Below are 27,712 nucleotides of genomic sequence, written 5' to 3' on the forward strand. Positions count from 1 at the left end.
AATTCCTGATTTCGACCCGGGGTGGGGGCCAGGATTCCCAGGCCTTCTGTTTTACACCTCGTGAAAGGAGGTGAGAAGGCTCGAGACTAACAGATAGGTGCCTAGAAAGGCACAGCTTGTGGGCCCAGAGAAGCAGGAGTACTTTCCTCAAGCCCAACAAGCCTACCAGCACTGACCCCCCCCCAACAATTGTGGACCCCCGACCCCTGATCGCGGACCTACCCCGATCGCGGACCCCCGACCCCTGATGCAGACCCCCCAACCCAGCTGCCCGACCCAGATCCTCACCCTCCGACCCCTGACCCCGATCCCCCAACCCCGATCCTCCCCCCACTCTGACCCTTCCACCCCGACCCCGATCCTCCTACCCTGTCCCTCCCCCTCAACGATTGCGGGCCCCCACGGTACAACCCCCCATGACTGACCCCCCGGTCCCATCCCCCATGACTTGCCCACCCTTGTCCACCCGTGCCCACCTATGCCAACCGATGTCCATCCATGCCCTGTGCCCACCCATGCCCCTTGCCCACCCATGTGCCATGTGTGCACCCATGCCTCCCCGTGCCCCCTGCCCATCCATCCATACAAACAAAGACCTACCTGCAGACTTACCTGAAGACGTCCCCTCCCTGGCTGGTCTCCCGTCCGACTGTGACCAGCTTGTCAATCAGCCGGTCAATCGGACGGAAAACCGACAAAAAAAAAAGCCGTCCTTATGTCAAGATCGTAAGGAAGTCCGGGGAACCCGTACTAATGGGTTTCCCGACCTCAATTTGACCCCCCCGCCCCCTCCCCGGCTCCGTTTTAAAATCACCCCCATAGAGTACAAAAGCAAGGAAGTTAGCTAAACATTGATCAAACACTGGTTGACCTCAGCTGGAGTATTGTGTCCAATTCCAGGAACCACACTTTAGGAAAGATGTCAAGGCCTTGGAGAGGGTGTAGAGCAGATTTACCAGAACGATTTCAGGGATGAGGGACTTCAGTTATGTGGAGAGACTGGAGAATTTGGGATTTTTCTCCTTTGAGCAGAGAAGGTTAAGGGGAGATTTTATAGAGGTGTTCAAAATTATGAGGGGTCTTGATAGGGTAAATAAGGAGAAACTGTTTCCACTGGCAGGAGGGTCAGTAATCAGAGGACACAGATTTAAGATAATTGGCAAAAGAACCACCGGTGAGATGATGAGAATTTTGTTTACGCAGCAAATTGTTACGATTTGGAATACACTGCCTGAGAGGGTGGTGGAAGCAGATTCAGTGGTAACTTTTAAAGGGAAATTTGATATATGAAAAGGAAAATTTGCGGGGCTTTGGGGAAAGAGTGGGGGAGTGGGACTAATTAGATAGCTCTTTCAAAGCGCTGGCACAAGCTCGATGGGCCGATAGTTCTCCTTGTGTGTTGTAAGATTCTCTGATTCTAAGTTGACTAACTTCCAGTTGCAGCTCAGCCTGTTCCAGTCAGTCAAGTTTGAGTGAAGGAAGGGGACAAATCAGTCAAATTTTCGGCTTAAAAGATTATGGTCAGCCTTTGTGTATGATATAATTGCCTGAGCTTTTAATTATTATTTGGTTTGCACCTATGCATGCTTTGTTTAATTTTATATTTTTGCCCTGAATATCCTCCCCACCTCCTGTGAAGGCATTAGCTCATGGTGGAATAGGATTTTGCCATAATTGCCTGTCATCCATACTTTGTCCAAATGGCCATTATTCATGTCTGAGTGTAGACTAGAAGATAAGAACATAAGAAATAGGAGCAGGAGTAGGCCATCCGGCCCCTCGTGCCTGCTCCGCCATCAGATCATGGCTGATCTTTGAACTCAACTCCACTTTCCTGCCTGATCCCCATATCCCTTGATTCTCCTAGAGTCCAAAAATCTATCTATCTCAGCCTTGAATATACTCAACGACTCAGCATCACAGCCCTCTGGGGTAGAGAATTCCAAAGATTCACAATCCTCTGAGTGAAGAAATTCCCCCTCATCTCAGTCTTAAATGGCCGACCCCTTATCCTGAGACTTTGCCCCCTAGTTTTAGACTCTCCAGCCATGGGAAACATCCTCTCAGCATCTACCCTGTCAAGCCCACTCAGAATCTTGTATGTTTCAATGAGATCACCTCTCATTCTTCTAAACTCCAGAAAGCATAAGTCCATTCTACTCAATTTCTTCCCATACGACAACTCTCTCATCACAGGAATCAATCTAGTGAACCTGAACCTGAACTAGTGACAGTGAGTGGGACCCAACTATTCAATTGTGGGGGGCACCACAGTCACGCCTGCTCCTGTCCTCACTCAACATCCAAAAAAACGCACTTTCAAGCAGGATCACTGGATGTTGCGGCCAATTTGAATGATCCATCACCACCCAAACAGAGATGAAGTAACTCTTATTTAATCCATCTGCACTTAAAATCTTCATATTTTCAGGTATCTGTGAAGTGAAGTCAGTTCCAAGCATTCAGGCCTTTGATAAATGTCAGTATTTCATCATAAACACTAGTTAAAGTTTAATAATGTTTCATGCAACTCACTCCCTTGCTTGGTCAAATATACATGTTTTGCAATAAGGTTCTATTTGCCAGATTGCAAAGGATATCACTGTGTAAGTGCACTCTGGAAACATTGCTGGAGATAAAGAATCCCCTAATGAAATCTGATAAAGATCTGGCTTGAGACAAAATCAGGTAATTATGTTTTTCGTAATGACATAATAGTATAGTACGGAATTAATAATGCAGTATTTGCAGAAATCTTCAAAAATCTTATTCTGAAAGATTCTAAAAGACTTTATAATAAATGTAACATGTTGCTAATTTAATGCAGTCCTGCCCCAAAGGTAGCTTGGCCTGGAATGTTTTCCGCCCAGATATCAACAGAATCAACTGAAATAGCGCAAAAGATCGCGGAATTTAAATCCTAAGTAAGTTATGCCCATAAACATTTACGCTCGAGTTTCCGCGATCTTTTATGTTGGTTCAAAAGTAAATTTGCCTGACTTCGTTTTTTAAGAGATGTATTTTGTGCTACTTCCACCATTAAGAAATGCACTACCCAATGTATACAAGGTTTTGTGCTTCTGTGTATGTCTGTTCCATAATATTTTTCAATCACCTTGTACTAAGCCAGATAACAAATGATTTGATTGGAACGTGTTTTGTTTCAGACTAAATTTAACATGACGCTTCGTTAGTATAGAATGAATACCCAATTTAGAATGGATTTGATGATGTTTCCAAACAAAATAACATTGAGATATATTTGGATAATATTACATAATGAATAATGAAATCTTGATCTCGTATTGCTTACAAATCCGGCAACTAACAAAAACATGTATTTATTGTCATAGCAATTGAACAAAAGGATTAATGAGCAGCTGGAGGATGAAGAAACTTCTATATTTGGTTTATTTCATGGGGAGTTTACCTGAATTTCTTTCACAAAATAATGAAGGTAAGGCTTTCTTCTCTCCATTTTTTTGTTGTACATCAAGTTTCAACATGTATTACAGAAGAGTTGATGAATTAAACTTTGATCATTTTAGAAGACAGAACAATTATTCATGCAATTTAGTCCCCACAAAGACTTTGGGTGAAGATTTCCCCTGTGTACTATGTGTAGTGAAATTGGAATTACATAGAGAATCACAACATGGAAACAGGTCATTCTGCCCAACTAGTCCATGCTGGTGTTTATCCTCCACACAAGCAGCAGTCCTAATCCCATATGCCTACCCTGTTCCCACATGTCTTTATTTCCCTTTCCTTTAACCTCCTATCTAACCTATTCTTAAATGTTAATATGGTCTCTGCTTCAATCTCCATTACATCTCGACTTTTATATTATATAGGGGAGATTTTAACTCCCTCCGTCTGGCTGAAAGGGAGCAGTAGTGGAGTTAACATTGAGATGGTCAACATATTGCCTTGTTCCCATTTTTCCCAGGCCTTTTTGCTGGGCTGCCCAGGCGGTCCCCTGAATCAGGCAGAAGCCTCATTAATCTATGTTAAATTAGGGTACTATGATGTACATCCTATGATGCAATTTTAGCAGTCTACTGGGTGGAGTATACGCCGTGGATGCTCCTCTCAGTAAAACCTGACATTGAAGAGGCTGGCCTCCTGATAGTTAAAATCTACCGTTGTGTCTCTTTGCATAAAACCCAGTATTCCATTAACTTTTCACCGCCTTATCCACTTGAAGTGCAGTTTTCAATGTCTTGCGAACTGGAACCCCTGAATCCCTCTGCTCTTCCACATCACCCAACCTTTCCCATTCAAAGCATAACTAGTAGTTTTCTTTTTAACCACCTCACATTTATTCACCTTGAAGTGGCACTTTTTTGCCCATTCCACCATCTTATTAATATCTCCTTGCAGTGTCGTTTGGTCCTCAGAATTATTTACTATTTTAGTATTGTCTGCAAATTTGGACACCACGCTGTCTAGCCCAATGTACAATCATTGATATACACAGTGAAGAGAAGCGATCCCAGAACAGAACACTGAATTGTAAACAATTTTACAACACCAAGTTATAGTCCAACGATTTTTATTTGAAATCTACAAGCTTTCGGAGGTTTCCTCCTTCCTCAGGTAAATGTTCAGGAGCTCCTTGAAGCCTACGCATTTATACATCACAGAACAATACATGGTGTTTACAGACTGCCCCTGCAACTGCCCGTTGCCAAGGCAATCACCGTGTTCAGACAGAGAGGTGTCACCTGCAGAACCCCCGAATACACATTCAACAAAAAAACAAACAGGAAAAAAAACAGAGAGAGAGAGGCAGAAACATCCGGAAGGCAGAGAAAGCCAGCAAATGACCCATTATATTAAAAACAGATAGCTTTTGTTCGCTAGTGGGGTAACGTGTAGCATGACATGAACCCAAGATCCCGGTTGAGGCCGTCCTCATGGGTGCGGAACTTGGCTATCAATTTCTGCTCGACGATTTTGCGTTGTCGTGTGTCTCGAAGGCCGCCTTGGAGAATGCTTACCCGAAGATCGGTGGCTGAATGTCCCTGACTGCTGAAGTGTTCCCCGACTAGGAGGGAACCCTCCTGTCTGGCGATTGTTGCGCGGTGTCCATTTATCCGTTGTCGCAGTGTCTGCATGGTCTCGCCATGCAGACACTGCGACACTCTTCTCCAATAGTCTCCTATGTTCATGTTCATGATTAAAATAACACAGATTGAGGATAACCAGAATTGTTGCTTACGTAATATTCGGCCTATTACTGTCAACATAGGAGACTATTGGAGAAGATTAAGGGTGATGGAATTAGGGGTAGGCTGGGAAAAATGGGAATGAGGCAATAAACTGACATCTCAAATTAGATTAAAACTGGTCAGAAGGGTAGAAGTTAAGGGCAGTTTCTTAGAATGGTTGGAAGTTGGTATCAGTGTCTCACAGGGCTCTGTTCTGGGATCGCTTCTCTTCACTGTGTATATCAATGATTGTACATTGGGCTAGACAGCGTGGTGTCAAAGGCTTTTTGAATGTCCAAGTACATACACTACATCCACTGCATCTCCCCCTTCCACTATAACTGTTAATTGTAAACAATTTTACAACACCAAGTTATAGTCCAGCAATTTTATTTTAAATTCACAAGCTTTCGGAGATTTTCTCCTTCCTCAGGCAAATGTTTCAAGATCTTGAAACATTTGCCTGAGGAAGGAGAAAATCTCCGAAAGCTTGTGAATTTAAAATAAAATTGCTGGACTATAACTTGGTGTTGTAAAATTGTTTACAATTGTCAACCCCAGTCCATCACCGGCATCTCCACATTATAACTGTTAATGCATTCTTTATATGGGTATATGATTTCACTAAACAAAAGCACAGAGGAAATCTACCGATAATAACTGCTGAACCTATAACCTACATATATATTTTATAAAATTATGAAATATAAACCAGTCTTAGTTGTGTGACAATATATTTCAATTAACTTATGAAAGAAAGGTGTTCAAGGTTGCTTAAATTTAATGTGTGCTAATATTAATCTTGCTTTGATTTGCTGGGCTAGTTGGTTCAATTGACTTTTCATTAATAATGATTAAAATAACACAGATTGAGGATAACCGGAATTGTTGCTTACGTAATATTCGGCCTATTACTGTTTACTGATGCTGAGTGATTTATCAACAAATACTTAAGCACTTCTGCTATAAAGTTGTCTTTCTCACTTGGAGAGCAAGGTCAGTATAAGAGGAAAGTCCTCAGACCAGAAGACTGAAAGCACAGAAAAGATAATAGCCAGCACTCATGGCACCAACATTTATAATTGGCACTGCTGCTGGGAAAACCATCTCTTCAAAGAACTCTTGTCTCTTTCAGAGACAGTAGCACTGTCTTATGAAGTTACAGCAATGCTGCCAACATCAGGCTGCCATCAGTGGCAGCGCTGTAATCGAAAGTGGCCGAAATATTTGTTTTGTAATTCAATTCATTTAATGAAAATCAGCTAGAAACGATGCAAAAAGAACATTTTAATAATCCTTAAAATTAGGATTATGTCTAAAGACAAATCAAGTGTTTGAATTTGTAATTCAGATTAAACATGTGTTGTCGATTTCAATTTATTTAAAAAATAGTTTGAGCAGAAAGAACTCAAGGGCTAGAAATGGTGGAAACATAGACCCTGAAATTCCTAGGTTAGGAGGGGGTGTTAGTTTGGAAAGGACTGATAGTAGATGTCCCAGAAGATGCTTGACACTGCTGATTCTGTAGACCGAGACCATGAAGAACAGGAAGCAGCTACAGTGGCAACAGCTGCGAGAGAAACTCATTTGGCACTCATTCACAGATATAAAGAGCACTCTCATATGGAAGTCTTAGCCCATCAAAGAACTCTCTCCTCTCAACAAACTCTCCATGGCCATAGCTAATTATAGCTAGCCATTACATCCTAATCCTGAGCCTCATCATCAGCATATTATCTATTCCCATTGTCATATAAGAGAACCAAACACCAAGCAGTCCTTACATCATATATTTTAGTGATTTATTGCAACTATTTATAGAAACTAACGGCCCTGAATTTCTTCGGATGTTCTACCGCTGCATCACCATAACTTCACCGGAGATGTGGCGGAAGCCCTGTTTATGCCTGTAACTGGGGCTTCCACTACACTTCCGGTGAAACTAAGGCAATGCAGCAGCAGTAGGTCTGAGCAGCAGTTGGTTCTATGGTTGTGCACAGTCCTTGCGACCATGCAAGCTTTGGTCTGTGCTATTCTAACACTTCTTCTATGTGTCACCTGAGGCCCTGGGGTCTGAGATATGGATGGCTGCTGAAAAACATTATGAGCCTCTTGGGATGGATGTGGCTGTTCTCTCACAAGGCCTCAAGTCCTGGGATGGATGCATGGTCATGCTGACTCTTTATCATGGGCCCCTTGGCAGCCTGGTTCTACAAAGATGAAGGCTTCTGGCAGGAGCTGATTTGGTGCTCCTTTGCGCTGCTGTTATGAGGAAAGCTGTCTATGACGTAAGTCCCTTTGTAAATGTTTATAAATGAATCCCCCAATGTAAACAGTTGCTTGTAATGCTTTGCTGATGAACCTATCAAATATTTGTCCATTTCTTTCTAAGTGAGTGAAAGTTCCAAAATCCATAATAATATTTTAAACAAAATAAAAAATTGAAAAGATTACATATTTCACAATATTTATTTGTTTATGTGATGTGGGCGTCGCTGGCAAGCATTTATTGCCCATCCTTAATTGCCCTTGAGAAGGTGGTGGTGAGCCGTCTTTTTGAACCGCTGCAGTCCGTGCTGTTAGGTAGGGAGTTCCAGGATTTTGACCCAGTGACGACGAAGGAATGGCGATGTTTTTCCATGTCGGGATGGTGTGTGACTTGGAGGGGAACGTGCAGATGGTGTTGTTCCCATGTGCCTGCTGCCCTTGGCCTTCTAGGTGGTAGAGGTCGCGGGTTTAGGGTTTAGGAGGTGCTGTTGAAGAAGCCTTGGCGATTTGCTGCAGTGCATCTTGTAGATGGTACACACTGCAGCCACGGTGCGCTGGTGGAGAAGGGAGTGAATGTTTAGAGTGGTGGATGGGGTGCCAATCAAGCGGGCTGCTTTGTCCTGGACGGTGTCGAGCTTCTTGAGTGTTGTTGGAGCTGCACTCATCCAGGCAAGTAGAGAGTATTCCATCACACTCCTGACTTGTGCCTTGTCGATGGTGGAAAGGCTTTGGGGAGTCAGGAGGTGGGTCACTCGCCGCAGAATACCCAGCCTCTGACCTGCTCTTGTAGCCACAGTATTTATGTGGCTGGTCCAGTTAAGTTTCTGGTCAATGGTGACCCCCAGGATGTTGATGGTAGGGGATTCAGTGATGGTAATGCTGTTGAATGTCAAGGGGAGGTGGTTAGATTCTCTTTTGTTGGAGTTGGTCATTGCTTGGCACTTGTCTGGCGCGAATGTTACTTGCCACTTATCAGCCCAAGCCTGGATGTTCTCTAGGTCTTGCTGCATGCGGGCATGGACTGCTTCATTATCTGAGGGGTTGCGAATGGAACTGAACACTGAGCAATCATCAGCAAACATTCCCGTTTCTGACCTTACGATGGAGGGAAGGTCATTGGTGAAGCAGCTGAAGATGGTTGGGCCAAGGATACTGCCCTGAGGAACTCCTGCAGCAATGCCCTGGGGCTGAGATGATTGGCCTTCTACAACCACTACCATCTTCCTTTGTGCTAGGTATGACTCCAGCAAATGGAGAGTTTTCCCCCTGATTCCCATTGACTTCAATTTTACTAGGGCTCCTTGGTGCCACACTTAGGTCAAATGCTGCCTTGGTGTCAAGGGCAGTCACTCTCACCTCACCTCTGGAATTCAGCTCTTTTGTCCATGTTTGGATCAAGGCTGTAATGAGGTCTGGAGCCGAGTGGTTCTGGCGGAACCCAAACTGAGCATCGGTGAGCAGGTTATTGGTGAGTAAGTGCCGCTTGATAGCACTGTCGACGACACCTTCCATCACTTTGCTGATGATTGAGAATAGACTGATGAGATGGTAATTGGCCGGATTTGATTTGTCCTGCTTTTTTTGACAGGATATTCCTGGGCAACTTTCTACATTGTCGTGTAGATGCCAGTGTTGTAGCTGTACTGGAACAGCTTGACGAGAGGCGCTGCTAATTCTGGAGCACAAGTCTTCAGCACTACAGCTGGGTTGTTGTTGGGGCCCATAGCCTTTGCTGTATCCAGTGCACTCAGCCGTTTCTTGATATCACGTGGAGTGAATCAAATTGGCTGAAGACTGTCTTCAATAACATGAATAAATTTATTGACTGAATTGTCTTTTGTATCTTTTAATACCTTCATTAAAGTTTTTACTTTTAAGGCCTCAGCCTGTCTTAGGAGCCGAGGCTTCGAGTGGATATTTATTTTTAACCTCACAACAGGTGTGAGAGAGCTTTCAACCACATCTGTGCTTTTTGAGCATGTGTGGTTGGAAGATGTTTCCCAGCATGCAATCTGTTGACAGGTTGAAGGGTGTACCCTTCTTCCTGTAAGGAGTAGAGTTCCTTTGCTTTTTCAAAAAAGCTTTGAAAGAAACTGAAGTTTGAACTCTGAAATTATTTCAGGTAAATGAAGAATTTTTATAATTGTATTATCAACTCCGTTATTCTGTAATGAAGTCCTCATAGACCAGCAACACCTGCGAGAGGCTGCATGTATGAGCAGCAACACCTGTTATAGTAGATGATGGTTAGAGAAGAAGACAAATTGTCTGGAGAAGATTAATTTTTTTTTGTCATTTTTTTGAGTTAAAAATCTCTCTCTTCTGAAACATTCTTGAATCTTCAGGAATTTTTTAAATCTAAAAACTGCATAAACAATGAACTTCTGGGTATTTTATGAGATTTTTGTTCATTTATAGAAATTCATGTTTATTAAAGGGTGTATAAGTTGGTAAACTCACTTATTGTGCACTAAATTTTCTAACACCAGGGCAAGGAAACCTCCTGTTGATTACCACCTACCGTCCTCCCTCAGCTGATGAATCAGTCCTCCTCCATGTTGAGTACCACTTGGAGGAAGCACTGAGGGTAGAAAGGGAACAGAATGTACTCTGAGTGGGGGACTTCAATGTCCATCACCAAAAGTTGCTCGGTAGCACCACTACTGACTAAGCTGGTCGAGTCCTAACGGACATAGCTGCCAGACTTGGCCTGCGGCAAGTGGTGAGAGAACCAACACAAGGGATAAATCTACTTAACCTCGTCCTCACCCATCTACCTGTCACAGATGCATCTGTCCGTGACAGTATTGGTAGGAGTGACCACTGCACAGTCCTTGTGGAGACAAAAATGATGTGCCAACCTGGTGAAGCTACAACACAGGACTACATGCGTGCAAAACAGCGGAAGCAACATGCTATTGATAGAGCTAAGCAATCCCACAACCAACAGATCAGATCAAAGCTCTGCAGTCCTGCCACATCCAATCGAGAATGGTGGTGGACAATTAAACAACTAACGGGAGGAGGAGGCTCCGTGAACATCCCCATCCAGACAAGGCTGAAGTGTTTGCAACCACCTTCAGCCAGAAGTGCCGAGTTGGTGATCCATCTCGGCCTCCTCCCAATATCCCCACCATCACAGAAGCCAGTCTTCAGCCAATTCGATTCACTCCACATGATATCAAGAAACGGCTGAGTGCACTGGATACAGCAAAGGGTATGGGCCCCAAAAACATCCCGGCTGTAGTGCTAAAGACTTGTGCTCCAAAACCAGCCGTGCCTCTAGCCAAGCTGTTCCAGTACAGTTATAAGATTGGCATTTACCCGAAAAGTGGAAAATTACAAGGGTATGTCCTGTCCACAAAAAGCAGGACAAATCCAATCCGGCCAATTACCGCCCCATCAGTCTACTCTCAATCACCAGCAAAATGATGGAAGGTGTCGTCAACAGTGCTATCAAACGGCACTTGCTCACCAATAACCTGCTCACCGATGCTCAGTTTGGGTTCCGCCAGGACCACTCGGCTCCAGACCTCATTACATCCTTGGTCCAAACATGGACAAAAGAGCTGAATTCCGGTTGTGAGGTGAGAGTGACGGCCCTTGACATCAAGGCAGCATTTGATCGAGTGTGGCATCAAAGAGTCCTAGTAAAATTGAAGTTAATGGGAATTAGGGGGAAGACTCTCCATTAGTTGGAGTCATACCTAGCGCAAAGGAAGATGGTAGTGGTTGTTGGAGGCCAATCATCTCAGCCCCATGACATCGCTACAGGAGTTCCTCAGGGCAGTGTCCTAGGCCCAACCATCTTCAGCTGCTTCATCAATGACCTGCTCTCCATCATAAGATTAGAAGTGGGGATGCTTGCTGATGATTACACAGTGTTCAGCTCTATTCGCAACTCCTCAGATAATGAAGCAGTCCATGTCCACATGCAGCGAGACCTGAACTACATCCAGGCTTGGGCTGATAAGTGGCAAGTAACATTCGTGCCACACAAGCGGCAGGCAATCACCATCTCCAACAAGAGAGAATTTAACCACCTCCCCATGACATTCAATGGCATTACTATTGCTGAAGCCCCCACCATCAACATCCTGGGGCTCGCCATTAACTAGAAACTTAACTGGACCAGCCATATAAATACTGTGGTTACAAGAGTACGTCAGAGGCTGGGTATTCTGTGGTGAGTGACTCACCTCCTGACTCCCCAAAGCCTTTCCACCATCTACAAGGCACAAGTCAGGAGTGTGATGGAATACTTTCCACTTGCCTGGATGAGTGCAGCTCCAACAACTCTCAAGAAGCTCGACACCATCCAGGACAAAGCAGCCCGCTTGATTGGCACCCCATTCACCACCTTAAACATTCACTCCCATCACCACCGGCGCACTGTGGCTGCAGTGTGTACCATCTACAAGATGCACTGCAGCAACTCGCCAAGGCTTCTTTGACAGCACCTCCCAAACCCAGGACCACTACCACCTAGAAGGACAAGAGCAGCAGGCGCATGGGAATATCACCACCTGCGCGTTCCCCTTCAAATCACAGACCATCCCGACTTGGAAATATATTGCCATTCCTTCATCGTCGCTGGGTCAAAATCTTGGAACTCCCTTCCTAACATCACTGTGGGTGAACCTTCACCACATGGACTGCAGCAGTTCAAGAAGGCGGCTCATCTTCACCTTCTCAAGGGCAATTAGGGATGGGCAATAAATGCCGGCCTTGCCAGAGACACCCACATCCCATTAATTTATATTAAAAAAATAATAAGAAGAATATTCATGTTTAAGGCAGGAGCATGAAGGCAGAAGCTGGATGGCAATAGGAAAGGTGGTAGGGGAAGATTGTGACCTGATGGTTTGAAAGGGACCAAGAGCAGTTGAGTCCTAAGCACCCCTCATCCACAAAGCGGTTAGACCGCCCTCTCCACAGTACTGTGAGATGTGAGCAGCCTAGAATTCTGCTAAGCTACACTGCCAACTAAATGCTCCAAAATCCCCCCTCCAGATCCTTGAACACCCTCTCGATGATCACGAACCCCTAGACTGCAAACACTGTTTTCTCTGATTACAGAACCGCCCCTCATCCCCCATTTTTGCAAGACCATGATATTTCCCTCTCCAATGTCCACAGAACCCAGGATTCCTCTCCTCGTGATCCAGATCCCTGGATCTGCCCCACTGTTCCTGGAGCCTTCTTCTCCAGTGTTCAAAGGACCCTGGAATCCACCCCCCCCCACCACCTCCTGAGTGCTATCAGATCCTGGCAGCACCTTTCAAAATACTTTGAGATCCCATTCTAGTACTGCCATGTTTTACCAATGACCAGATAAGAAAGAAAAAAGAAAGCCTTGCATTTATATAGCACTTTTCACGACTGCAGGACGTCACAAAGTGCTTTATAGCCAATGATGCATTTTGAAGTGTCGTCACTGTTGTAAGGTAGGAAACACGGCAGCCAATTTGCGCACAGTAAGCTCCCACAAACAGCGATGTGATAATGACCAGATAATCTGGGTTCTTTTTAGTGATGTTGGCTGAGGGATAAATATTGACCAGGACAACGGGGATAACTGCTCTGCTCTTCTTTGAAATAATGCCATGGGATCTTTTATGTCCACCTGAGAGGGCAGACAGGGCCTCGGTTTAACATCTCATCCGAAAGACAGCACCTCCAACAATGCAGCACTCCCTCGGTACTGCACTGGACTGTCAGCCTAGATTTTGTGCTCAAGTCTCTGGAGTGGGACTTGAACCCATGACCGTCTGATTGAGCCATAGCTGACACCAAGAAGTGACTGTGAGAATTAAGGATGTAAGCTTAAAACCCAGGATTCTCAGATGTTTGTTGCTAATGCACAAATGTGCTACTCCTTGAATCAAAGCTTTACATAAACAATCTACCTATTTGATTTTGATTATGCAGCGAATCAAAAACTGTATGGTTAGCAGTCTTAGAAATAAAATGGACATTTATTGCACTTGCCTTCACTACGTTTCTTTTCAAGTAAATAGAAATCCCAAAAGAAAGAAAGACTTGCATTTATATAGCGCCTTTCATGACATCAGGACGTTCCAAAGCGCTTTACAGCTAATGAAGTAGTTTTGAAATGTAGTCACTGTTGTAATGTCGGAAAAAGTGACAGTAGCACACACATGAATGTGGTATGAGCATGTTAAGCATTTACATGTGACCTTCATTGATTGGCAATTCTGTGCTTTTATGCCACTCTATCTGAACTAGCAGCACCAGATGCTAATTGATTAATGGCATTAATAATATCAGAAATGGTACCAGGTGATGTATGTATGCTGGTTGGATATATTTATTCTGATCCACAGAAGTTCTACTTTGGGTGAATGCCAATATTGAGGTTGATTATAAACCTTGCAGGTTTAATAAATGGATGGGAGTTGGCACTGGAATTATGGAGATGCATGTAGGAGGAGAGGGTAATAAGGACATTCACCAATACTATGAAAGAAAATTAACTGGCCCTAAAAATGATAGATATTTAAAAATTAGGGAAGTATTGAAGATTTTATTAGTTGTCAGGTATCTGTCATCACGTAGGGCTGGATAGCTTCATGAAAGAAGAGTTACATACACCTATGAATGTAGCAAAAGTATACAACATATTTAATAAAGTAGTGGTTGGGTTGGTACAAGAGACAATATGGGAAGAAGATGTAAAAACAGAATTTACAGAGTCTGAATGGAACACAATTTGGCAGAATGCTAATCTAGCATCCAGTGGTGTTTTTTTTTTATTCGTTCATGGGATGTCGGCATCGCTGGCAAGCCCAGCATTTATTGCCCATCCCTAATTGCCCTTGAAAAGGTGGCGGTGAGCCGCCTTCTTGAACCGCTGCAGTCCATGTGGTGAAGGTTCTCCCACAGTACTGTTAGGTAGGGAGTTCCAGGATTTTGACCCAGCGACTATGAAGGAACGGCGATATATTTCCAAGTCGGGATGGTGCGTGACTTGGAGGGGAACGTGCAGATGGTGTTGTTCCCAGATGCCTGCTGCTCTTGTCCTTCTAGGTGGTAGAGGCCATGGGTTTGGGAAATGCTGTCGAAGAAGCCTTGGCGAGTTGCTGCAGTGTATCCTGTGGATGGTACACACTGCAGCCACTGTGCGCCGGTGGTGAAGGGAGTGAATGTTTAGGGTGGTGGATAGGGTGTCAATCAAGTGGGCTGCTTTGTCCTGGATGGCGTCGAGCTTCTTGAGTGTTGTTGGAGCTGCACTCATCCAGGCAAGTGGAGAGTATTCCATCAAACCCCTGACTTGTGCCTTGTGGATGGTGGAAAGGCTTTGGGGAGTCAGGAGGTAAGTCACTCGCCGCAGAATACCCAGCCTCTGACCTGCTCTCGTAGCCACAGTATTTATGTGACAATGTGACTAATTATAGTGAAAGTATTGCACCAATATTATTTTATCCCAAGTAGCCTGGTGAAATGGAGTTTCTGAAAGAGCATCAATGCTGGAGATGTATTGCAGACTTGTTCTACATAATTTGCTATTGTCCTTCAATTTCATAATAATAGATATGGACCTTAAAAGATATATCTTGTAATATGACTAAAATTGTCACACCACTGTATAGCAAAGTGAATTCTCATATTGGTGTGGAGGCCCAGTTCATTCCCAGTGGGAGAATCTATTGTTACAAAGTACTCACTCAAAACATTGACTTTTGTTTACTAATTGATCAAATTATTGGTATTCTGAAAACTCTTGTGATAAAGGATATTCTAAGCATTCCTGTATGTGACTGGATTGTCAATTCAAAGGGAAAGGGAAGCCCAATCTTTACAAAGGACTTTCTGGGGTGTGTTTCATCCTATTAAGAGCTGAACAATATCAGTTTGTTTTCGTTTTTGATTTGTTTTATCATTTGTTGAACTTTATTTTCGACATTGTTTTTGTCCTGGAAGGAGATGGGGGGATATTGAATATAACAGCTCTTTATACCAAAGAAATTAATCTAATTTTGTTGCAGGATGTGTACGTGACCTGGTTGCAAACGTAGATTTCCCTGGAAATGATATTGATTCAGTCCTTGCACCAGACGCCAACTACTGTCAAAAAGTGTGCACCGATGACACACGTTGTCAGTTTTTCACCTTTTTGACAAGAGATTGGAACGCTGATCAACGAAGGTAAATCTGTAACTACTTCAGTCAGAAGTTTAAATGGAATATCTTTTTTTATTCGTTCATGGGATGTGGGCGTCGCTGGTGAGGTCGGCATTTATTGCCCATCCCTAATTGCCCTTGAGAAGGTGGTGGTGAGCCGCCTTCTTGAACTGCTGCAGTCCGTGTGGTGACGATCCTCCCACACTGCTGTTAGGAAGGGAGTTCCAGGATTTTGACCCAGCGACGATGAAGGAACGGTGATATATTTCCAAGTCGGGATGATGTGTGACTTGGAGGGGAACGTGCAGGTGGTGTTGTTCCCATGTGCCTGCTACTCTTGTCCTTCTCGGTGGTAGAGGTCGTGGGTTTGGGAGGTGCTGTCGAAGAAGCCTTGGCGAGTTGCTGCAGTGCATCCTGTGGATGGTACACACTGCAGCCACTGTGCGCTGGTGGTGAAGGGAGTGAACGTTTAGGGTGGTGGATGGGGTGCCAATCAAGTGGGCTGCTTTATCTTGGATGGTGTCGAGCTTCTTGAGTGTTGTTGGAGCTGCATTCATCCAAGCAAGTGGAGAGTATTCCATCACACTCCTGACTTGTGCCTTGTGGATAGTGGAAAGGCTTTGGGGTGTCAGGAGGTGAGTCAATCGCCGCAGAATACTCAGCCTCTGACCTGCTCTCATAGCCACAGTATTTATATGGCTGGTCCAGTTAAGTTTCTGGTCAATGGTGACCCCCAGGATGTTGATGGTGGGGGATTCGGTGCTGGTAATGCCGTTGAATGTCAAGGGGAGGTAGTTAGACTCTCTCTTGTTGGAGATTGTCATTGCCTGGCACTTGTCTGGCGCGAATGTTACTTGCCACTTATGAGCCCAAGCCTGGATGTTGTCCAGGTCTTGCTGCATGCGGGCTCGGACTGCTTCATTATTTGAGGGGTTGGGAATGGAACTGAATGCTGTGCAATCATCAGCGAACATCCCCATTTCTGACCTTATGATGGAGGCAAGGTCATTGATGAAGCAGCTGAAGATGGTTGGGCCTAGGACACTGCCTTGAGGAACTCCTGCAGCAATGTCCTGGGGCTGAGATGATTGGCCTCCAACAACCACTACCATCTTCCTTTGTGCTAGGTATGACTCCAGCCACTGGAAAGTTTTCCCCCTGATTCCCATTGACTTCAATTTTACTAGGGCTCCTTGGTGCCACTCTCGGTCAAATGCTGCCTTGATGTCAAGGGCAGTCACTCTCACCTCACCTCTGGAATTCAGCTCTTTTGTCCATGTTTGGACCAAGGCTGCAATGAGGTCTGGAGCCGAGTGGTCCTGGCGGAACCCAAACTGAGCATCGGTGAGCAGGTTATTGGTGAGTAAGTGCCGCTTGATAGCACTGTTGACGACACATTCCATCACTTCGCTGATGATTGGGAGTAGACTGATGGGGCAGTAATTGGCCAGATTGGATTTGTCCTGCTTTTTGTGGACAGGACATACCCGGGCAATTTTCCACATTGTCGGGTAGATGCCAGTGTTGTAGCTGTACTGTAACAGCTTGGCTAGAGGTGCAGCTAGTTCTGGAGCACAAGGCTTCAGCACTACAGCTGGGATGTTGTCGAGGCCCATCGCCTTTGCTGTATCCAGTGCACTCAGCTGTTTCTTGATATCACGTGGAGTGAATCGAATTGGCTGAAGACTGGCTTCTGTGATGGTGGGGATATCGGGAGGAGGCCGAGATGGATCATCCACTCGGCACTTCTGGCTGAAGATGGTTGCAAACGATTCAGCCTTGTCTTTTGCACTCATGTGCAGGACTCCGCCATCATTGAGGAAGGGGATGTTTGCAGAGCCTCCTCCTCCCGTTAGTTGTTTAATTGTCCACCACCATTCACGACTGGATGTGGCAGGACTGCAGAGCTTTGATCTGATCCGTTGGTTGTTGAATCGCTTAGCTCTGTCTATAGCATGTTGCTTCCGCTGTTTAGCCTGAGTTGTAGCTTCACCAGGTTGGCACCTCATTTTTCGGTGCGCCTGGTGCTGCTCCTGGCATGCTCTTCTACTCTCCTCATTGAACCAGGGTTGATCCCCTGGCTTGTTGGTAATGGTCGAGTGAGGAATATACCGGGCCATGAGGTTACAGATTGTGCTGGAATACAATTCTGCTGCTGCTGATGGCCCAGAGTGCCTCATGGATGCCCAGTATTGAGCTGCTAGATCTGTTCTGAATCTATCCGATTTAGCACGGTGGTAGTGCCACACAACATGTTGGATGGTGTCCTCAGTGCGAAAACGGGACTTCATTTCCACGAGGTGATCACTCCTACCAATACTGTCATGGACAGATGCATTTGCGACAGCTAGATTGGTGAGGACGAGGTCAAGTAAGTTTTTCCCTCGTGTTGGTTCGCTCACCACCTGCCGCAGGCCCAGTCTGGCAGTTATGTCCTTCAGGACTCGGCCAGCTCGGTCAGTAGTGGTGCTACCGAGCCACTCTTGGGGATGGACATTGAAGTCCCCCACCCAGAGTACATTTTGTGCCCTTGCTACCCTCAGTGCTTCCTCCAAGTGGTGCTCAACATGGAGGAGGACTGATTCATCAGCTGAGGGAGGACTATCCAAGTTTGTTTATACTAAGGCCTATGGACCAAATGTAACACTGATTAAAATTGGAGCAGTTCCTCACAATGGTCCAGTGAACTATAATTCTTATATTTCCTCAATAGTTGATTGTTATCATAGTCCTAGTGTTGTTGAAAGCTAAATCCTGCTAGTTACTATTTTTGGCAATAAATCACATTTATTTTAGAAATAAAGCTTTCACCAGAAGAATGTTTGAGAATCTTCCGATTTAATTTGAGTATCTAGTGGAATGTCTATGTAAACAATATGTCATTAGGCCAAATCTAACAGTAAAGATTAACATTTGGAGTTCAGCTTCTTCCGAATTCAAATGTCAGCACTTAACAAGCCTGGGGCAAATCCTGATAACACAGGTTAGTGCATCAACTAACCTTCCCTGTGCCACTTTCTTTTTTGATTGGAAATGAATAAAGAAGCATCTCACCGTCATCACTGCACACCTGTTACTCCACCTGGTAGAAGCACATTCTGACAGGAATTCGACATTCTCCAGGTAACTGATGATCAAATCCCACCCTCTCCCCTTCCAATTTGACCACGAGGAATCAAAGCAAATGGATTGAATTAGATGGATTTGGATGAAGAAGGCCCTTTTGATCTCATCCTTCCACAATACCAATCTCACTGTTTTCCCAAAGCATAGATTTAATTGACCAGTTTTAACATTTTAAAACTTCAATACTTCAAGTTATCAACATTCTAACAGAACTATTTGTCATTTCATCTTTCAGATTTTATTGTTATCTGAAGACGACCATGACGGGAGAACCACCTGTTAAATCAGATTTACAGAACGTTGTCTCAGGATATTCCCTGAAACAGTGCGTGACACAAAGTTGTAAGTAAAATGCTGACACATCAACACAGTTAATTCATGGTTTTTATTTGTTTCAATCTTATTTCCATGCAGATTATCGGTTATTGCGCAATACCGTTCAATGAGCTATATTATCTTTGATGTGGAGATGCCGGTGATGGACTGGGGTTGACAATTGTAAACAATTTTACAACACCAAGTTATAGTCCAACAAATTTATTTTAAATTCCACAAGCTTTTGGAGGCTTCCTCCTTCCTCAGGTGAACACCGTTCACCTGACGAAGGAGGAAGCCTCCGAAAGCTTGTGGAATTTAAAATAAATTTGTTGGACTATAACTTGGTGTTGTAAAATTGTTTATATTATCTTTGATTTATATATAAAATTAAATCTTGAGAGGGTATCCACGAGATAAAAAAAAATGTTCTGTAAAGTTTTGGAACTGACGTAACCAATTTGGTTTAGCAAAAATCATTAGGTTGCATCAGCTATTACTTTGAACAATTAAATATATAATTTATTGATATGTGCACTCATATATTGACGTAACATTGTAGGCAATTCATGAAATTTGATAAAAGTGATTTGGAATCAACGAGCTTAATTTTCAAAAGTTTACGGGGTGAAATTCCACTGGCATTCTCCTGCTCGTTTGCTGCTACTTGGGCTGAAGAGTCACGGAGACCCTGGAAAAACAATTTAAACAGCATTGACACTCTTTTCTGGGGTTTCCATGGTTCTTCCCCCTGTGGTGGCCGAGCAGGAGAACCCTACGGAACTTCACCTCTAATATAATTGTGCTGCTTTGGGATGTATGGCGGACGGCGGATCTGCTACTGCCCGTTGAATTTTACCCCCCTCGTGAAGCATCAACATCCAAAAGCAGAGTCCACTGCTAATTGTTTTTTGGAACTGTAGATTGATCACGATTGCAGCTGCAACTGACGCTGGCACTGATGGATGACTTTGAAGCAACAAACCTCTTTAAGTGCATGAGTTCTGTGTTGTCACTGACAGCACACATGAGGTTTGAATCCATTGTTCTGAAGTCTGTATTGCTAACCAACATGAATGTTGTTGATGCTGTGCAAGTGGATGTTGCTGCTGGTGGGAGTGAAAGTGAGAATATTAGTTCACCTGTATGATGCATATTTCGACATATTTTCCACATACTTAAATGCTTAAAACTTCTAGTAGTCCCTCATTTTTTGTCCAAATTTTGGCACCTTGCTTTCTCAAACGAATCTCAAGTGGCTTTTAAAGGACACTGCTGTTGCCAATTATTTTACGGTGCCTATCCGTCTGAATGCCTTTGTATTGTGTCATGGCCGGCTTGCTCGCAGCAGCCAAGGCCAGTCTCTGGGAAACCTGTGGGCTTCCTTGGAGGCAGCTGGTGAGAGGGAGGCAAGCAGTACATGGAGACATTGGAAGAAAAAGGGTGAAATGTATTTTAAAGGCGCAGCAGAGGTTGAACACAGAACCACATGCACTCACCATCTCTACTAGAATGCGAAAACTGGGCCCCCAAGATAAGATAAACACCTGCATGCTTATCTTGTCCAGTATGAAAGAACCCATACATTTTACTATAATGTACAGTGTGAGACTTAAATGAAGTGGGTCCACAATCTCAAATAAGGAAGATAAGATTTATGGGACAGTGAAGGGAAATAGCATTATGAGATGACAATTCAATCAATAATATAACTTTGCCCATTGATAATATATACATCTTCAAAAGCAAAATACTGGGGATGCTGGAAATCTGAAATAAAAACAGAAAATGCTGGAAAAGCTCAGCAAGTGAGGCAGCATATGGGGAGAAAGAAACAGAGTTAACCTTTCAGGTCGAAGACCTTTCATCAGATATTTATTCTTGTACTTTAGAGGTAGTCCAGCCTTAAAAGGACATTTAGATTAGTGATCAAGAAAGGTATGAAAAAACATGCGGAATTGTATCGAGAATTTGGATTTGACCCGGGAAGTTTGAGCTCAAGAGCTGTATGCTCGATAGACCTCGTTTCTCCAAATCGGGTTTGCTTAATTTGTAAGTACTTCACCTTGTTTGGAGGATTAAACTTTGAATAAGTGAAACTTTGCTTATCATAGTATCATTGTATCATAGTAGGTACAGCACAGAAGGAGGCCATTTGGCCCATCATGCCTGTGCCACCTCTTTGAAAGAGTTTTCCAATTGTCCCATTCCCCTTCAAGTATTTATCCAATTCCCTTTTGGAAGTTACTGTTGAATCTGCTTCCACCACCCTTTCAGGCAGTGCGTTCCAGATCATTACAACTCTGCGTAAAAAAACGTTTCCTCATGTTGCCTCTGGCTCTTTTGCTAATCACCTTAAATCTGTGTCCTCTGGTTACCGACCATTCTGCCACTGGAAACAGTTTCTCCTTATTTACTCCAACAAAATTGTTCATGATTTTGAACACCTCTATCAAATCTTCTCTTAACCTTCTCTGTTCTAAGGAGAACAACCCCAGCTTCTTCAGTCTCTCCACACAACTGAAGCCCCTCATCCCTGGCACCTTTCTAGTACCCTATCTAAGGCCTTGACATCCTTCCTAAAATGAGGTACTCAGAATTGAACACAATACTTCAACTGAGGCCTAACCATTTAGCAATGAATTGAATGAACTTGCCTAAGGCTAGGTAGCCAATGGGTGGAATAAGGAAACCAAGTATGGGTTTGAAGAATAATTGTACGGGAACAGGAGGAGGTTTCTGGTTTGACTGTAAGGCTTTTCTTTCTTTCCAGGTGAAATGGAGTAGTGATAAAATCAGGGTCATTTTAATATTGCCGCTGATTTTATTTTCTATTAACTTTCCACTGTTGATTTGCCAAGAGCCCATTTTGCACTACTGTCGAAGACAAATTTCACTCCCTTAGTGTCCTTTTTTCCTGTGTGTAGCACCCATTTTTCGTCACTATTTGGGCGCTAAACCCAGGAATATCCATTCTGATATATTCCAGTAGTTGAGGCACAGAATAAGGATTCTCCGTAGATATTGGGCAGAAAAGGTGCACTTGGATCGTAGGTGATGCAAGATCTACTTACAGGAGTGACTGGTGACCCTGAATCCAAGAAGATATCTAGCGTAAAAATCCCAAAATTGTGATAATTACTCTACAGGGAGCATTTGCAATCAAGAAACGTATGATTCAATGTTTGGAGCATTTTGAACGGGAACAGAGCAACTATGTTATGAGCACACATGTGTTACCTTTAAAAATGCTACTAAATTTTTCACATTTATTTTATATTTGTTATTGTTTTCCAGTCATTCATCAATTCCTGTTCCCATCTTTTTCAGCCTGTTTTAAAACTGTCTATGATAATGTGGACTTTCTGGGAAATGACTTTCATGAATCTGTAGTAGAGGATGAACACAGTTGCCAAAAAGAATGTACAGAAGAGCCTGACTGCCAGTTTTTCACATTTATGAAAGGAGAATATCACAATGATCAACAACGGTTAGTCAATTATTCAAATAACCTATCATCTACAAGCAAATAAAAAAAATCGCATCATTAAAGTAATTATCTGTTATCATTTTCCATTTGTGGTGTAGTTTTAAGAATCTGCACTTTTGGTATGGAGCCTTGTCCAGAACTTGGGTATTCAGTCTTTTTATGATTTTACCCGTTAATTTAAAAATTCTGGGAGCACAAGTTTGAATTCCCAATAAGTGTTCCTGGCTGGTGAGATTCCACGATGGGAGTGTGATTTCATATACCCATCTGTGGCGTACATGATGAGCTCAGAGAACTAAATTCATCCAATATCAGTAGCAGAAAAAAACATGTATACACACAGTATGTTTAATGCTTTTGTAAATATTTCAAAACCAGGTCCTTTGTAATATTTCTGTGACTCTCTTTAGCTATATTTGCTACCTCAAAAAGAGTGAAAGAGGAACTCCACCAATAATAAATATTCTTCAGAATGTTGTATCTGGATTTTCTTTAAGGGAATGTGGAGTCGATAACCCAGGTAATTCCATTTTGTTCCCATTTATAGTTTTAAAACTGTGATATAGAAATTAACTATCAATACAAATTCCATCTTTCTTATTTCTAGTAACATATTCTACTTTATCCAAACAAACGAGATAATGTACAGCCTGATAGTGCAGCTCATTGATGAATTCATGCATTGTGACTCATGTCCAGAATTCTCAAGAAGAGGAGGAAATTTCCTCTGTGCATAAGGAGTAAACCCATTCTTTATAAACAACTTTACATGTTTTTTACACAAATATCACACAGAAGAAACTTCAGGAGGAGTTGAATGACACTTTCCTGCAGTTCGAGTCCCAAGAATTGCACCAGTTAAAGTGGCACGAATTGTACAGTCTGACACCAGATAGGTTCAGATGAAGAAGCCGTTATGTGTGATCCCATCCTTCCAGAATACCAACTTTACCATCTTCCCACTGTAGCATCTAATTGTTTTTTAAAGGAGTCGAGTATGATGGATCTTTTCTGGCAACCAGTTCCAGCTGGCGATCACCTTGTGTAAAGAAATGTTTCCTCACTTCTTTCCTAAATGTACCCTTCACAGTCCTCAACCTGTTCTCTCCTGTCCTGTTATCCATTATCCAATGACAATGCCACCCACTTCTTGACAGCTGGCTCAAGAACTGCATAAGCAGACAGCAGGTGCAATTTTAGCTGGAAAATGGTACATGGCATATGGGTGGGAAGTCCCAAAACAGAAACTAAAAGAGAAAAATAAGATACAGACAAAGTATTTTATTAATGCTTTTGAATCTTGAGACTGAATTAATTTGGTTAAACTGAGAATGACATTTATCTTTATAATACAGTGGCGCCCTAGAGCTATGGATACTTTCATATAATGGACACAATTTTGTGTCGTGGGTGCCATGCTGTTTTGTTCTACGTTACCTGCTATAATAAAGCACAGCTCTGTACTTTGTTTCATCGATGGCTACTCTGTTATTTATCTCTTTTAAATTTGGAGATTTGCTGTGTGTTTGTTTCACGGAATTAAATAGTTTATTATCATCTGAGCGTTGTGCATGTTATGTATTCACATTTCAGACTGCTTCAGTTCTAAAGCATTGGTAGCTTTGAGGTTGTACTGTAGTGATTTGATTTGCAGTTACGGTACTGCTTTTCTCACTTGCCATGTTACGTGAGATGAAATGTTTTATAAGCTTGCCACAATTACTGAGTGTATCACTGGTATTGTTACAAATAATTATAATAGAAAGCACAGTTTATGGAACACAGTGGTGTAGAATTTTATCTTTACCACCTGGATGTTAAGCATTGCCTGGGCAGAACGTAGGGAGGAAAATATCGCAAGCCCCTTATAGAACCTGTCGGATTTTCCTTCCACTAATTTTAATGGAAGCAAATCTGATGGGTTCTGTTGCTGGCGTGCAATGCACCCACCAGATTTTCCTCTCTGCGCTCCACCCAGGTGATGCTTATCGTCCAGGTAGTAAAGACAAAAATCGACTCCACGGTGTTTCTGTTGCTATTTTAATGGTCTGGTAAAGCTTCTATCCTATCAAGGAATTATGGTTCTTAGAAATGCAGATATTGATTCATTCTGATAATTGGCAGTTTATAAGTGATATACCCAACTTCTGGATGTTAATGCACTTCAGACAGTTTTCTTGTGGTAAACTTTAAGGTTGCACTTATTGTCCCAGGGAAATGAACTGCCCAGCATCAGCATCGTTATTTACTGCCCAACCAGGAATTAGTTGGAATTATTTAACACTAGCTCCTAAATGAGCAAAGATGAGTGTCATGACCTTTACTAATGAATGCAACATCATACCTTGGTGGTGGCATAGGATACAGCCTCACTTTGTGACACAGCAAATTCAAAGATGGTTTCTTTGCAATTGGATTAACTGGACGAAGTACAGTCGAATAGACCATATTATCTCACAAAGTCAAAATCATGAAAATTCAATGATCACCACAGGAGAGCCTCATTCTTCACGTGGCCTTCACTAGGATATACCACGGAAGCTGGAGGATTTGTAACAGGCAGCAGGGGACATGTCAGCTGGATAGACAGACACTAATGCCTTGACATACTTGCCAATGTTACGGAATTGGGCTGGACACAGTCAGCGGAGTCCATTGGCTTTCTGCTCACCACGCTGATACAAAACCAGGAATACTCCTCTGCAGAGCTCTGAAATGTTGCCATTCAGAACTCTGCCAAATTCTATGAAAATCTTTTTACAGGAGCCATTGTTCAGTTTTTCTGTGGCAGAGGTGGTCTCCAGTCTACAGTGCTGCCTTTTGAATCCAAAATCTGCCCAGAGGCTAACGTCCAGTACTTTACAAGTCTGTGATTGGGAGTAATATACTAGCATGGATTGAAAATTGGTTAACAGACAGGAAATAGAGAGTAGGAATAAATGGGTCTTTTTCGGGGTGGCAGCCAGTGACTAGTGGGGTACCACAGGGATCAGTGCTTGGGCCCCAGCTATTCACAATATATATCAATGATTTGGATGAGGGAACCAAATGTAATATTTCCAAGTTTGCTGACGACACAAAACTCGGTGGGATCATGAGTTGTGAGGAGGATGCAAAGAGGCTTCAAGGCGATGTAGACAAGTTGAGTGAGTGGGCAAATACATGGCAGATTCAGTATAATGTGGATACATGTGAAGTTATCCACTTTGGAAGGAAAATCATAAAGGCAGAGTATTATTTAAATGGTGATAGATTGGGGAATGTTGATGTTCAAAGGGACCTGGGTGTCCTTGTACACCAGTCACTGAAAGCAAACAAGCAGGTGCAGCAAGCAGTTAGGAAGGCAAATGGTATGTTGGCCTTCATTACAAGAGGATTTGAGTACAGGAGCAGGGATGTCTTACTGCAGTTATACAGGGCCTTGGTGAGACCACACCTGGAATTTTGTGTGCAGTTTTGGTCTCCTTACCTAAGAAAGGATATACTTGCCATAGAGGGAGTGCAGCAGAGGTTCACCAGACTGATTCCTAGGATGGCAGGACTGTCGTATGAGGAGAGATTGGGTTTAGAAGAATGAGAGGGGATCTCATTGAAACATATAAAATTCTGACGGGGCTGGACAGACTGGATACAGGGAGGATGTTTCCCCTGGCTGGGGCATCCAGAACAAGGGGTCGCAGTCTCAGGATATGGGGTAGGACATTTAGGACTGAGATGAGGAAAAATTTCTTCACTCAGAGGGTGGTGAACCTGTGGAATTCTCTACCATAGAAGGCTGTGGAGGCCAAGTCACTGAATATATTTAAGAAGGAGCTAGATAGATTTCTAGACACAAAGACATCAAGTGGTATGGGGAAAGAGCGGGAATATGGTATTGAGATAGACGTTCAGCCATGATCGTATTGAATGGCGGAGCAGGCTCGAAGGGCCGAATGGCCTACCTCTGCTTTGATTTTCTATATTTCTATGTGAACAAACTTGTAGCGCCCAGGTTGTGCTAAGTCATCCTATATTCATAAAATGATATTCTTGTCTTTTTAATTGCTTTTACCACTGCACATACTAGTAGTGCATGTTCTAGTAGTGAACTGAATTACTGTCACATTTCAGATATTGCATAGAGGCACTGATATATTTTGTTATAGTTACTACCTAAGGTTATAGTGAAGGTAACTACACTTATATTGCTACTGGTTTTACAGTGTGACAAGCTGCAATATTCTTGCATTTCTTGAAATAAAAGATGTATTTTGTTGCTTATGTCTCCTGTGGCATTTCCCTCCACTCTCCTTCCTCCACTAGATTTCCATTCTATTACCCTCCACTCTCCTTCCTCCACTAGATTTCCATTCCATTTCCCTCTCTAGAATGGACTCTTCTTTAAGTTAAATAATCTTCTTCCTCTTCAACTGTAAAATTTTGGGATGCTCAGTCGCATATGCTGCTCCTTTATGGGTCCAACTGTTATTAATATCTTCTACATATCTGGACTTATTTTTGTTGCAAAAGATAAATGACTGCTTTCATGTCTGTTACATGGGCATTCTAACCAGTGGCCCACAGTTTCTGCCAACTGGTGGGGGGTGGGGGGGGGGTGGCTGCGGGGGTGGGAGGAGGACTAATAAGACAGTTATAGTGCAAACTCCTTAACACACTGTATTTTTAAATTAGCTACATAGGATCATATGGGGGATATTAATAAAATTACAGGACCCAATGAGGTCACAAAGATCTCCCATTTAAAGAAAAGGCTGTTGCTTTAAATTGTATTTAATTGTGGTTCCAGTTTTGTATCTAGACAGTGGCTATCATAAAGAAACTGTCCATTTATGTCTTTGCTCTGTAAAGTCACATACTGTTTTACTTAGTTTCAGAATGCACAGCTGATGTTCTTGAAGACATAAATTTTCCTGGAAATACTATTACCTGGCTCTTAGCACCTGATGCTAACTTCTGTCAAAAAGTCTGCACTTACCACCCTCGATGTCTATTCTTTACCTTTATGACAAGAGAGTGGAGTGCTGACAACAGAAGGTAATATGGCAGCTACCTGTGTTTAGTAATCATAGAATCATAGAAGGTTAAGGCACAGATGGAGGCCATTTGGCCCATTGTGCCTGTGCTGGTCGAAAAAGAGCTATCCAGCTTAATCCCA

At 43.1% G+C, this 27,712-nt stretch overlaps 1 protein-coding gene across 1 annotated transcript in view; it reads left to right on the top strand.

The window, feature by feature from the left end:
* Positions 1-2,602: 2,602 nt before the first annotated feature.
* The window catches only part of LOC137323287 (plasma kallikrein-like), an 87,913-nt gene continuing 62,803 nt past the window's right edge, over positions 2,603-27,712 (top strand). Inside the window, exons 1-7 of the mRNA XM_067986780.1 lie at positions 2,603-2,688; positions 3,354-3,457; positions 15,491-15,650; positions 18,988-19,094; positions 22,398-22,557; positions 22,968-23,077; positions 27,426-27,591. Coding sequence (XP_067842881.1) covers positions 3,373-3,457; positions 15,491-15,650; positions 18,988-19,094; positions 22,398-22,557; positions 22,968-23,077; positions 27,426-27,591 — 788 coding nt within the window. The 5' untranslated portion in view covers positions 2,603-2,688; positions 3,354-3,372. The remainder of the gene's footprint in view (positions 2,689-3,353; positions 3,458-15,490; positions 15,651-18,987; positions 19,095-22,397; positions 22,558-22,967; positions 23,078-27,425; positions 27,592-27,712) is intronic.

This window comes from Heptranchias perlo, chromosome 1 (assembly GCF_035084215.1).
Source record: "Heptranchias perlo isolate sHepPer1 chromosome 1, sHepPer1.hap1, whole genome shotgun sequence".
Classification (NCBI taxonomy): Eukaryota; Metazoa; Chordata; class Chondrichthyes; order Hexanchiformes; family Hexanchidae; genus Heptranchias; species Heptranchias perlo.